The sequence below is a fragment of the Saccostrea cucullata genome, unplaced genomic scaffold (genome assembly GCF_032062105.1).
Source record: "Saccostrea cucullata isolate Sc308-1 unplaced genomic scaffold, CSIRO_AGI_Scuc_v1 ctg15680, whole genome shotgun sequence".
In the NCBI taxonomy this organism is placed as follows: Eukaryota; Metazoa; Mollusca; class Bivalvia; order Ostreida; family Ostreidae; genus Saccostrea; species Saccostrea cuccullata.
The window spans coordinates 2212-14017 of NW_026918419.1; the positions used below are offsets into that span (position 1 = coordinate 2212).

Sequence of the window (11806 nt, forward strand, 5' to 3'; positions counted from 1 at the left end):
CGGCTTTATAAGTAACGTTTAATTCAGATCACTTTGATTAAATAGAACTTGTTGCTATCAGTATCAGTCACATTAGTGTGTAATATTTTCACCGGCGGTTTCGTTTACCGTGACGTGGAAATAACGTAACGTACAGTAATAAACATACACACATTCTACGACTGACTGTTTCAGTAGTGTCAAACGGCGTGATTACTTCCGTAACTTTGAACTACTGAAAATAAAGCAACAAGATGAATCCAGCTATGACACCTTATGCAGCACCTCCTGGATTCTATGGTGGACCATACCTGCCATCTCTAAATCCATATGGGTATCCATCTCCTTGTGTACCAGTCCCTGGGAGCTATCCAGTACCATTTCCTGGATATGGTGGACCATTCCCACAACCATTCCTTGGACCACCACAGCTGTATCCCAGCATACCCTATGCATATGGCCCATGTCCTGGAATGTTCCCGCCTGGATACATGGTACCTCAACAGCAATACCCACAGCCATGAATGTATGGAGGACCACCAATGCCACCACCACCGTTGGCACACTCACAGGATGTGGCAGCTGTACAATGTCCTACTATGTCAACAAATGGAATTCCTAATAACATCCTTGACCAGGAACAAAGAACTGGTTCAGCACTGATGAGACCTGGAGATGACGACAGCAGCTGTGCATATGACCTGCCTACTGCAGTACACCAGCAGCAGATGTCTACAGTTCCCAGCAAGTGTCCACCAGGGTTTCCACAAATACGGAGTGGTGATATATCACCTGCTAGTATGCAGTGGAATACCATGGTGTCACATGATGATCCCCAAGTTCCTGGAATTCCACACACAGAAGACATAGAGGATAGAGACCAAACTGATCACAGTAAGTCTGGGTTATGGCTACCGAGTAGTGAGTATTCAACTGCTGGTTGCCAAACAACTTCAGACAAAGAGGACAAGAATGTTCCTGAAGGCAGTTCATCTGGGTTAGGGCTACTGAGTAGTGAGCATTCAACTGCTGGTTGCCATTTAACTCCAGATTCTGACATAACATCCAACTGCCAACCATTCCCGGATTTGACTTTGGATACACAGCCTCCTAGGAGTGATATGTTGCCTGAGCATAGCAACAAGTCTGTTGTAAATGCTCTGGCATCCAGCAATATACAGATGGGCTGCCACTTGAGAACAAGTGCTGGGTTGTACCATGGCCCATCACATTGACATAGATCATTTGCAATAAAATCCCTGAAATGCTTATACCCAGTGTTTATCGAATTATAAACTATAGTTCTACTATTAACATAGTGTGCTGGTTTTAATATAAGTAATAAATAAGAAAAAATTAGTGTTAGTTTTATATCAAATTAGTATAGTAATCTAGTCAATTTTAGCATTCTAGTACTTATTTCGTAGTAGAATGTAGTGCTAATGATATTAGTTTTTGTTGTGATATAACCTTATTTGGTTCCTACGTTATATTTAATATCAGTTTAGATATGATCTAGTAAGTGGATTATTATACTAAGCTTACTAATATTAACAATATTAGTGTGCTTCTTATTACAATAATTTGAAGCACTAACTAGTGTTTAGTCATTATTGTTTAGTGGAATTACTAATAGACTTGCCTCCACAATTATAGTACTTTAGTAATATGTGAACAATAGTCAATACACCAGTATAGCTAATTATATATGCAAAATCTACATTAGATAAGTTCTAGTATTCCTACATTAATAATTAGAACAGTTAGGTATTACTACTTCTCTTATTTTAAAAATAAAGGGGAGGGGAAATAGTGTCGAATGTAGTTTGTAGATGTAAAATAGTGCAGATGTTAGTGTATTGATCTCCATAAGTTTTAAACTATCAATCTTAAATCTAAGACGGTGAAGAGAGAACCATCACTTATGCTAGTTTAACCCTGTCATCTAAACAACGACGCTACTGTACAACTATAGTAAGGAACTTCTTGGCAGTATAGTCTTTTCGTACTTCTTTCGATGCTGGGAAGATGCTTTGCCACACGTACGCCAGCTAGCTCGTTGGACAGAAATACAACATGACTGTACACAGGGATGGCAAAGAACATACCAATATAGACGCATCATCTAGGATAGACGTAGCTTGTCCCTTTTACAGGTCAAACTTCAACATTGAAGAACTGGCTTGTGGTGGAATTCACTACTGGCGCTGTGACCTAGATGATGTAGTTCCTCTCACTGTTCCACGGAGATCTGATCTGGGTAAAGCATATTTAGGAAATATATAAGTCGTAATTATGCAATGATCTATTCTGTTGCATGTCCTTCATCCAGTTCCTAAGAATGTCCAAGAATAACTAAACAAGGACTGGTGTAATCATGCAACATAAATGCTTTCCGTCAGATACCCGGCTGACCATTCTCAGTGACGGTATTGGGCTGGATTGCTCCATGTAAATAACCTTATGCTTTCCGAACAGATACTTGGCTGACCTTTCTCAATGACGGTATTGGGGCGGATTGCTTTACTTAACTTGTATATAGTTATATGTCATACATTTTCCGTATCATACCCGGCTAACTAATTACAGAAAGTGACGGTACTGATGCGGAATATGTTTTGTAAATATGTTTAATGGTTATATTTCATAGCGTCTCCTATGATTAGTCAACAATTAAGGAAACTTCCCTTCTTTAGTTAGTTTAGTTTTCAGGATAGGTAGTAAGAAAATATACAGTTTACTTAGTTTAGGTTAGGCTTAAGTTAGTTACTTAGTATAAGTTTTAAAGTACAGTATTTAGGCATTGACATATTTCAGGTGACGGACATACATTAAAATATATTCATATTAAGTTAGTTAGCAGTAATATACATCACAGCAGTTAGTTTATCTGATTGTTGTTAAGTTCTAACATATATTACTGCACTCTTGCACAATATATAGGTAAATCAGTTGTATACACGATAAAAGTTATATACTGATACAACTGATTCTCACTTGACTAAACCATGCATATGCCATGACTCCATTCAGTTTCAGGACTCTCATGGAAGTAGGTCAGTGTTAGGTCATAGGTAAGTTATATTCCTTTTGGCTATATTAAATGTTAAAACATAGGAAATGTATAACATACAACATGGAATGCGTATGGCTAAACATGGTCATTTGATCCAATGTGGAAGTTACATGCGGATTATCATAATTCGTATATTAACTTACTTTAATTAATCTTGCCACATACAAACATGTTTATCCTGCAGAACTAAGGTGCTGGATGTAATTCCGTCCAAGTTCATGTGGATACATGAATTAGTTAATACGTTTTCCATGCCATATAAGAAAATACTTATATATTTCTGGTTTACGTTCCTCTGATTTAATTACAGTAATTGTCCCTAGCTTTATTAAATAAAACGGGGAGGAATGTAGTGAAATTGTGTATGTAAATGTATTCCCTATGACCTTTTACCCTGACCTCATAGCCATCCACCCGTGCTAGCCAGCACGCTTTCCCTATCGTCAGTCCAGTCCAGTCCTACCTGTAGTCACCACGTGTGTTCACCTGTTCCTTTACATTGAGTTGTTTGTTACCTGTACCGTTTACCATTATGTAGAGTTTGTTCATTGGTCGTCACCTTATACTATACTTTAAGGTAGGCGACATTATTTCATAGTAAAATGTCTATATTTTACTACAATACTTTCGTTTTCTGCAGAAGCCAATGAGTTGTCGATTTTGGATGTTTACGCGATAGATTGACCAAGACTGTAAATGTAAACAAAGAAAAATTAAAGAAAAATCTGCAAGTAAGGCCATCAAGAAAAAACATTAATTAAGGGATATGAACTGGCTCGTATGTCTAGTTTAACAATTTAAGCGAAAAAATAGCTGATGAAGAGAGGTGGTATCCAAAATGGCGTCCTCCCTTGTGTATTTTTTCTCCGAGGTACTAATTTTTTAAACTGTTTTATTTTCTCTACACAAGCCCCTGTGGCCTATAGATGCATGCAGTAACTTGAGTTCAGTGTCACAATGCTGCATCTAAAAAGCCCAAAGCTGATAAAACTGGCGATTGATCCTAAAGCTGATTTGACAGATGATTGCATCATCACAATATTAAAGGTAAAAATGAATACTTGCATTAAAAAATCAAAGTAAACATCTGTAATGACTCCTTCATGACAAAATATTTCTTGATAATTTCTTTTTGTTCCTTTATAATTCTACATTATATTGTTTGCACGACTTCATAAAAAATAAGTCCAACTCAATACTACAATAATTTTATTCTATATTATAAAACAGTTTTAATCCAGTGCACTTTTAAAAATATGGAAAGTATGAATAGAATTTGCTGGCTTTAAAAGCTATGAAACTGGTACAAATACTGTAAATGACTTCGGGGGGGGGGGAATTGAATTTTTGAATTTCAGTTAAAAATTAATAATAACTAATAACAGTGACATCCAACTTTCAAGGCACAAGTACATGTGCAAATGTGTTGATTGTTGAAAGTACATCAGCTAGCTAATCCGTTTTGTATTTACAAGACTATTATGTACCGGTATTCATTACCTGACATTTATAATTTTTTTCCAACACTAGAGAACATAGTTTCTGGTAAAATGTAAGATATTAATTAAGACTATTAAGAACCTACAAACATGTACTCTCTCTTTTTTGTAGTTGTAGTTTTGTAGTTTAATTAAGTTTTAGTTATGCTTAGAAGATATCTACTGGGTGAATATTTGTTTTACAGGTTCGATATACAGTCAGCGTCTCATAAGAATAAATCCCAAGATCCAAGACTTGCTTAAAAGCTTAATTAAGGTAACTACACACTGTTAAATAAACTTTGTTATATTCTTCCCAACAACGTTTGGGATATCCTGAAATCACACTGTCTGTTTTTCTGCCTGTCTACTTCTCTGTAGTATTTTTTGTCCAAAAATAAAATATTTGTGTCAGAATCTTCTTTATTTTTGGCAATACGAATTCGTAATACTGTTTGAACATTCCAAATTTAATTGTCAAAATCAAAAAAAAAATGCTTTTTATGACTCTATTATGAAGCATATCTTCCAACAGTGTAATTGTCTTGCAAATTACATCATAGTATTCCACAAAACATCTAGTATAACATATATAACATTAGTTTTATCTCGTATCATATCTGTGTTGGTGAATTGGGCATACATTTGTTTGCTGAACTTTAATATTACTTGTAGAATTGATTTTGAAATTTAAGAATTGTTTTATTTTTACTTTTGAAATTTTTGTAGAGACCATTTTTTGCCACAAAGAAATTGTTCAGGAAAGGGAGAAATGGTGGATTTGCATTTTGGGTACAGTTCAAAGAGAGTTCAGAATGGTCAAACTCATGAAAGATCAGAGGGAAGACAACTGAAGAAAACTGAAAGATACAGAAGGAAAAAGAACAAGAAAATATATGAAATAATTATGAAATTGGGAGGATGTACACAATTTTGTCTGCATTTGACCTGTAGAGATTTAATTCCCATTCTTATTTGTATGCTGTAATATCGAATAACTTGATTTTTAATAAAATTTACAATAGAGAATACATGACAAATTTTATATGTGATATTTAAATTTTGCTTTGGACACTTTCATGTCAAATCATATTTATAAACAAGTACATGGACTAATTATGTTATTCATTTGTACATGTATGCATGTTTAACTCTTTAATCATTCTGTGGAAATCTTATATGTACCCAACTTAGAATATGTAAAATACATGCATCGACAAATGCTACTGACTTGTTTGTATACTTTCCTGTTTAGAAAGTACACTGAAAAATAAGTTATTTCTCTTGATGAAAATAATTTATCAAAAAAGTTGTGTAAGCATTTTAAGATATTAATTTTCAAATATTTAACCCATGAAGATAGATCATTGGAATGTAACGGATTTTCATCTAAAGCAGAAATATCTGATTTTTAAATGTGTACAAGAATGTGTTTTTCCTTGTGATAAATATCGAAAGAGAACACATGTAACTATTTCATATGATTTACATATGCTGCCCTTTTCATATTATTCACATATGTGGACAGACATGAAAAAAGTATGAAAATGATAATAAGTACAACAGTAATATTATACACGTATAATTCACATATAAAGTATAACATATATAAAACACATGTTTAACACATGTTTCACGTGTATAAATATACAATGTGTTTATTTTTACACATGTTTAACACATGTGAAACATATGTTTAACATGTGTAGAAATAAACACCCTACACATGTGTGCTCTTTTTATGTATTTTACATGTGTAAAAAATATATGTTAAACACATATTTAACATATGTTTAACACATTTGTACATTTTTCCTGTATATCCATAACAACTCACGATGGCGCGACACCATTTTAGGAAAATCAGCATTACTTGTAAATATTTGGAAGACAAGTATCATTTTTCAAAAAATAAAAAAAAAATATGTGAGATGTTTTGGGAAGGGGGTGAAATTTTCAGTGGATATCGGCACTTGTGAATGTAAATACATGTAATTATATAATTATATACCTTCTGCGTAAAAACAATTATATCAAACAAATTGCTAATATTTTCTGCTGTCACTTGCTACTGAACTTTCAGCTTGCAGATTAACAGAAAATGACAGAGAAGACTGTGTTAGTTTTTGTCCCAAAAACTGCCATCAAACTGAAACGTGTTTAAATGAAAACTTTACCTGTCCTAAGTGCAATCCTGGATGGAAAGGATCTCATTGCACTCAAGGTTATTTTTTTCATTTACTTATTTGTCTTTCCATCAAGTATCACATTCATTTTGATATTTGTATATTGTATTCTTTTTTAACATGTTTGAAAGATTTCTCTCTTTTTTCTTATTTCAGTCGTTACTTGTAAAAGACCGGATGTAGCAAAAAGAAATTTGTCCATCTCTCCTGATTATTCCTCATATGAATTCAACACAACAATACATTTTACATGTCCCGAAGGATTTATAATCCGGGGATATACACAAGCAGTTTGTGGACCAGAGGGGATCTTCATTAATAATAATCGTTCTGTATACATGCATCCATCATGCGAAGGTAACAAAAAAGCGTTGCACATTATAAGGCAGGAAAACTAACAATCAGCATTTTTAGCTCACCTGAGCCGAAGGCTCAAGTGAGCTTTTCTGATCACATTTTGTCCGGCGTCCGTCTGTCCGTCTGTCTGTCCGTCCGTCTGTCTAGCTGTCTGTCTGTCCGTAAACTTTTCACATTTTCGACTTCTTCTCAAGAACCGCTGGGCCAATTTCAACCAAACTTACCAAAAAGCATCCTTGGGTAAAGCGGATTCAAATTTGTTCAAATGAAGGGCCACGCCCTTATTCAAGGGGAGATAATTGAGAATTAGTGAAAATTTGGTGGTATGTTTTACAAATCCTCCTCACAAGAACCACTGTTCCACGAAAGTTGAAACTTATGGGGAAACATCCTCAGATAGTGTAAATTCAAGTTTGTTCAAATCGTGACCCCCAGGGGTAGGGCGGGGCCACAATGGCCAACCAAAATTTTATATAGAAATATAGAGGAAAATTCTTTAAAAATCTTCTTTTCAAGAACAGCAGAGCCATAATTGCTCATATTGATAAGGAAGCATCCCCAGGTAGTGTAGATTCAAATTTGTTAAAATCATGACCCCCGGGGGTAGGGCGGGGCCACAATGGCCGACCAAAGTTTTATATAGAAATATAGAGGAAAATTCTTTAAAAATCTTCTTCTCAAGAACAGCAAAGCCATAATTGCTCATATTTAAATGGAAGCATCCCCAGGTAGTGTAGATTCAAGTTTGTTCAAATCATGACCCCCGAGGGTAGGGTGGGGCCACAATGGCCGACCAAAGTTTTATATAGAAATATATAGGAAAATTCTTTAAAAATCTTCTTCATAAGAACAGCAAAGCCAGAATTGCTCATATTTATTAGTTAGATTCAAGTTTGTTCAAATTGTGACCCCCGTAGGTAGGGCGGGGCCACAATGGCCGACCAAAGTTTTATATAGAAATATATAGGAACATTCTTTAAAAATCTTCTTCTTAAGAACAGCAAAGCCAGAATTGCTCATATTTATTAGTTAGATTCAAGTTTGTTCAAATCGTGACCCCCGGGGGTAGGGCGGGGCTACAATGGCCGACCAAAGTTTTATATAGAAATATATAGGAAAATTCTTTAAAAATCTTCTTCTCAAGAACAGCAAAGTCATAATTTCTCATATTTATATGGAAGCATCCCCAGGTAGTGTAGATTCAAATTTGTTCAAATCATGACCCCCGGCGTAGGGCGGGGCCAAACTTTTGGATTCAAATTTTTCAATAGTAGACCAATTACTACTTTTTCCTAGCCACAATGCTCGGGTGAGCGGTGTGGCCCATGGGCCTCTTGTTTTAATTTAGAAAGAAAGGGATCTCATTATACACATCTTTTTTCTCCCCTTTTAGTACTAAAAGATTTAAAAATTGTTTTTAATTGTCTGAAAAATATATTTTGTATGATATTGTTCCTTTTGATAAGTACATGTGTATTAACTTACCTCATCCCTTTGTCATGTTGTCAATAAAATATGTTCAAAACAAAACAAACTAGACATCATTGAGATGGTGGCCATCTCAAAGGGCCCCGCTTTCAACAATGAACAGGAAAATGTAAGGTAGTTTAAAAGGGATCATTTTGAAGAGGAACATTTGTGTAATACAGTAAAAGGTCATTTAGTACAACCTCACGGATATTGCAAATTTACCATTAAATATCGAAGTTATCTTGTATCCCCAGTTATATAAATTTACTGGAATTAAAGGGAAAGAATTATGCACCAAAGATTTTAAACAGAGAGGGTAATTCTGACCATGACCTAGAAACTTCGACCAAGGTCACTGCATATCCATTGACCAGTGGATCTCTTTGAGTGAAGTAATAGCCAGACTGGGCTAACATGAGAGAAATATGCTCCGGACAAGGATTTTTTATATAATTCTGCTATGACCTTGACCTTTGACCTAGAAATCTGGTTCAAAATCACTGCATGCCAGTTACCAAAAGACACTCTCTGGGTGAAGTATGAGGCAGTTTGGGCCATGGAGAGAGAAGATATGCTCCGGACAAGGATTTTTCATATAATTCTGCTATGACCTTGACCTTTAACCTAGAAACCTGGTTCAAAGTCACTGCACACCGGTTACCCAAAGGCACTCTGTGGGTGAAGTATGAGCCAGATTAAGGCAAGGAGAGAGAATATATGCTCCGGACAAGGATTTTTCATATAATTCTGCTATGACCTTGACCTTTGGCCTAGAAATCTGGTTCAAGGTCACTGCACACCGTTTACCCACAGGCACTCTGTGGGTGAAGTATGAGCCAGATTGGGCCAAGGAGAGAGAATATATGCTCCGGACAAGGATTTTTCATATAATTCTGCTATGACCTTGATCTTTGAAATAGAAACCTGGTTCAAGGTCACTGCACACCGGTTACCCAAAGGCACTCTGTAGGTGAAGTATGAGCCAGATTAAGCCAAGGAGAGAGAAGATATGCTCCGGACAAGGATTTTTCATATAATTCTGCTATGACCTTGACCTTTGACCTAGAAACCTGGTTCAAGGTCACTGCACACCGGTTACCCACAGGCACTCTGTGGGTGAAGTATGAGCCAGATTGGGCCAAGGAGAGAGAAGATATGCTCCGGACAAGAATTTTTCATATAATTCTGCTATGACCTTGACCTTTGAAATAGAAACCTGGTTCAAGGTCACTGCACACCGGTTACCCAAAGGCACTCTGTGGGTGAAGTATGAGCCAGATTGGGCCAAGGAGAGAGAAGATATGCTCCGGACAAGAGATCTCGGACGGACGGACGGACAGACGGACCGGACGGACGAACAGACTGATCACTATAGGGCGCCCGCCAAGCGGGGCCCTAACTAACCTCAACCCCAACCCTTATCTATAAGTAGTTATATATTTAATTTATCTTTATAGCTATAACTTGTTCCAGTGCTGACAATCTATCGGATATAATAAAGACTCCTTCAAAGCTAAAGTTTAACTACCATGAGAGGATAAACTTTTCTTGTGCAAGTGGATACTCTCTACAAAAACCAACAACAGCTGTGTGCGAAAAGTACGGGCTCCGATATACAGATGGATCTCCGAATTGTATAGGTAAAATGTGTAATACATAAAGTTCTTTTGTCTATTTTATCGCGTTTACTAACTCTTTATCTTTCAACTTTTTTTAGAAATACAATGTAATGACAGCTCAACTGTATCAAGCAACAACCTGTTACTAGATCCTCTAGAAGAAATTTATGCATTTAATGTGACCATAACCTTTTCATGTATACAAGGGTACAACCTAAAAGGCTCTAAGTGGGGAAAATGTTTACAAAACAACGTCTTTGTTTTTATGCCTGACAATGAAAAGCCATATTGTGAAGGTAAAACTGTCTTCCATCATGCACACAAACATCTGAAAGCAAGGAAATCTAATTCAAGATGATCCAAAATTAATGACAATCCATGTAGCGCAAATTATTATTGATACAATGTACGAGGGTTGTCCCAAAAAAGTCGTATACAATGTTTATAACTTTTTAAACATGCAACCAATATTAACAAAATTTTGCATAGATATAATATGATCTATGTTCTTTAAAATTATAGATTTATTAGGACGATTAAAAAAGTGGTCAATAAGGTCTCTCTGCGTACGGACAAAATTCGGAATAATTTACGTATATAATTATTACATTTGCTTTTATTTCTTTAGTACTGTTTAAAACATTGAACTCAAATTTAAATCAGTGAAATCAGAATCAAAATCTAAATAATAAGTCAAAATTTTAATATAAATAGCATTGAAAACAGACGATTGGTGTCATGATTTTCAAAGTGTTGTTGGAATTGATTTTGATGAAAATGACGTCGTCAAACGCATAACCGGCGCACGGATATATAATAAATAGTTTTGAATAAGGTTTGTATACATCAGAGACAGGATTAAAATGGTACAGAAGTGACATTACACACTAGATATTAATAGGGAAGTTATTTTTAAATGGCATGAGATTCATTAAGAGTTTTTCCTCTTCTTCTTTCTTCTTCTTTTCTTGTCATAACAAAAAGTAACATTTTATAATCATGCATTTCAAATTTCATGATGATATCACATTTAATAAGAAAATTATGAAAAAAATAAATAAAGCATGTAATTCAAAGAAATTTAATTCCGCATAGAGAAAATTAAACTGTATTTCTTCTGTCTACGACTTTTTGGGACAACCCTCGTATTTCTATTCTAAAATTATTTCAGTCCCTTAATTAACACTTCGTGTACCATGCATTGAATAATATAATATTTTTCTTGTTAACAACTTGAAAGTAAATCATGCCTTCACGTCTCATCACTGCTTGACGATTGGTGATACATGCATCCTTTAATAATGTTGGCTTCGCAGAATCTATGCCTGTGCGGTTCACCTTTTTAAGTTTTGTTTAAAATAACAAATATATATGTATAATAAATAGAGACGAGTCTCGGCTTATGGAACGCCGTCACTGCCTTATAGCAGAACACTACTATTGCATTGTGTCAACCTTCCATTACATTATGTCAACTCTTTATGACATTAACCCACCCTACTATTGCATTGTGCCAACCTTCCATTACATTATGTCAACTCTTTATGACATTAACCCACACTACTATTGCATTGTGTCAACCTTCCATTACATTATGTCAACTCTTTATGACATTAACGCACACTACTATTGCATTGTGTC

General features: G+C 35.3%; 2 protein-coding genes across 2 annotated transcripts; both read left to right on the plus strand.

The window, feature by feature from the left end:
* Positions 1-233: 233 nt before the first annotated feature.
* Positions 234-503, plus strand: LOC134264819 (nematocyst expressed protein 4-like). Its single transcript, XM_062747097.1, has one exon. The coding sequence runs from the start codon at positions 234-236 to the stop codon at positions 501-503; it is 270 nt and encodes an 89-aa protein (XP_062603081.1).
* A 5868-nt stretch (positions 504-6371) lies between these two features.
* On the plus strand, positions 6372-10253 carry LOC134264829 (E-selectin-like). Its single transcript, XM_062747105.1, has 4 exons — positions 6372-6408; positions 6617-6757; positions 6876-7076; positions 10004-10253. Exons 1-4 carry the CDS (start codon positions 6372-6374, stop codon positions 10204-10206), a joined length of 582 nt encoding a protein of 193 aa, XP_062603089.1. The 3' UTR covers positions 10207-10253.
* Positions 10254-11806: the final 1553 nt, after the last annotated feature.

Bases quoted from the DNA above. Each gene is read 5' to 3' on its own strand.
- LOC134264819 (XM_062747097.1), top strand. From the start codon at position 234: ATGAATCCAGCTATGACACCTTATGCAGCACCTCCTGGATTCTATGGT.
- LOC134264829 (XM_062747105.1), top strand. From the start codon at position 6,372: ATGGCGCGACACCATTTTAGGAAAATCAGCATTACTT. The intron at 6,409-6,616 runs GTAAATATTTGG...CTGAACTTTCAG, and splicing joins TAGGAAAATCAGCATTACTT to CTTGCAGATTAACAGAAAAT. The intron at 7,077-10,003 runs GTAACAAAAAAG...TTATCTTTATAG, and splicing joins CATGCATCCATCATGCGAAG to CTATAACTTGTTCCAGTGCT.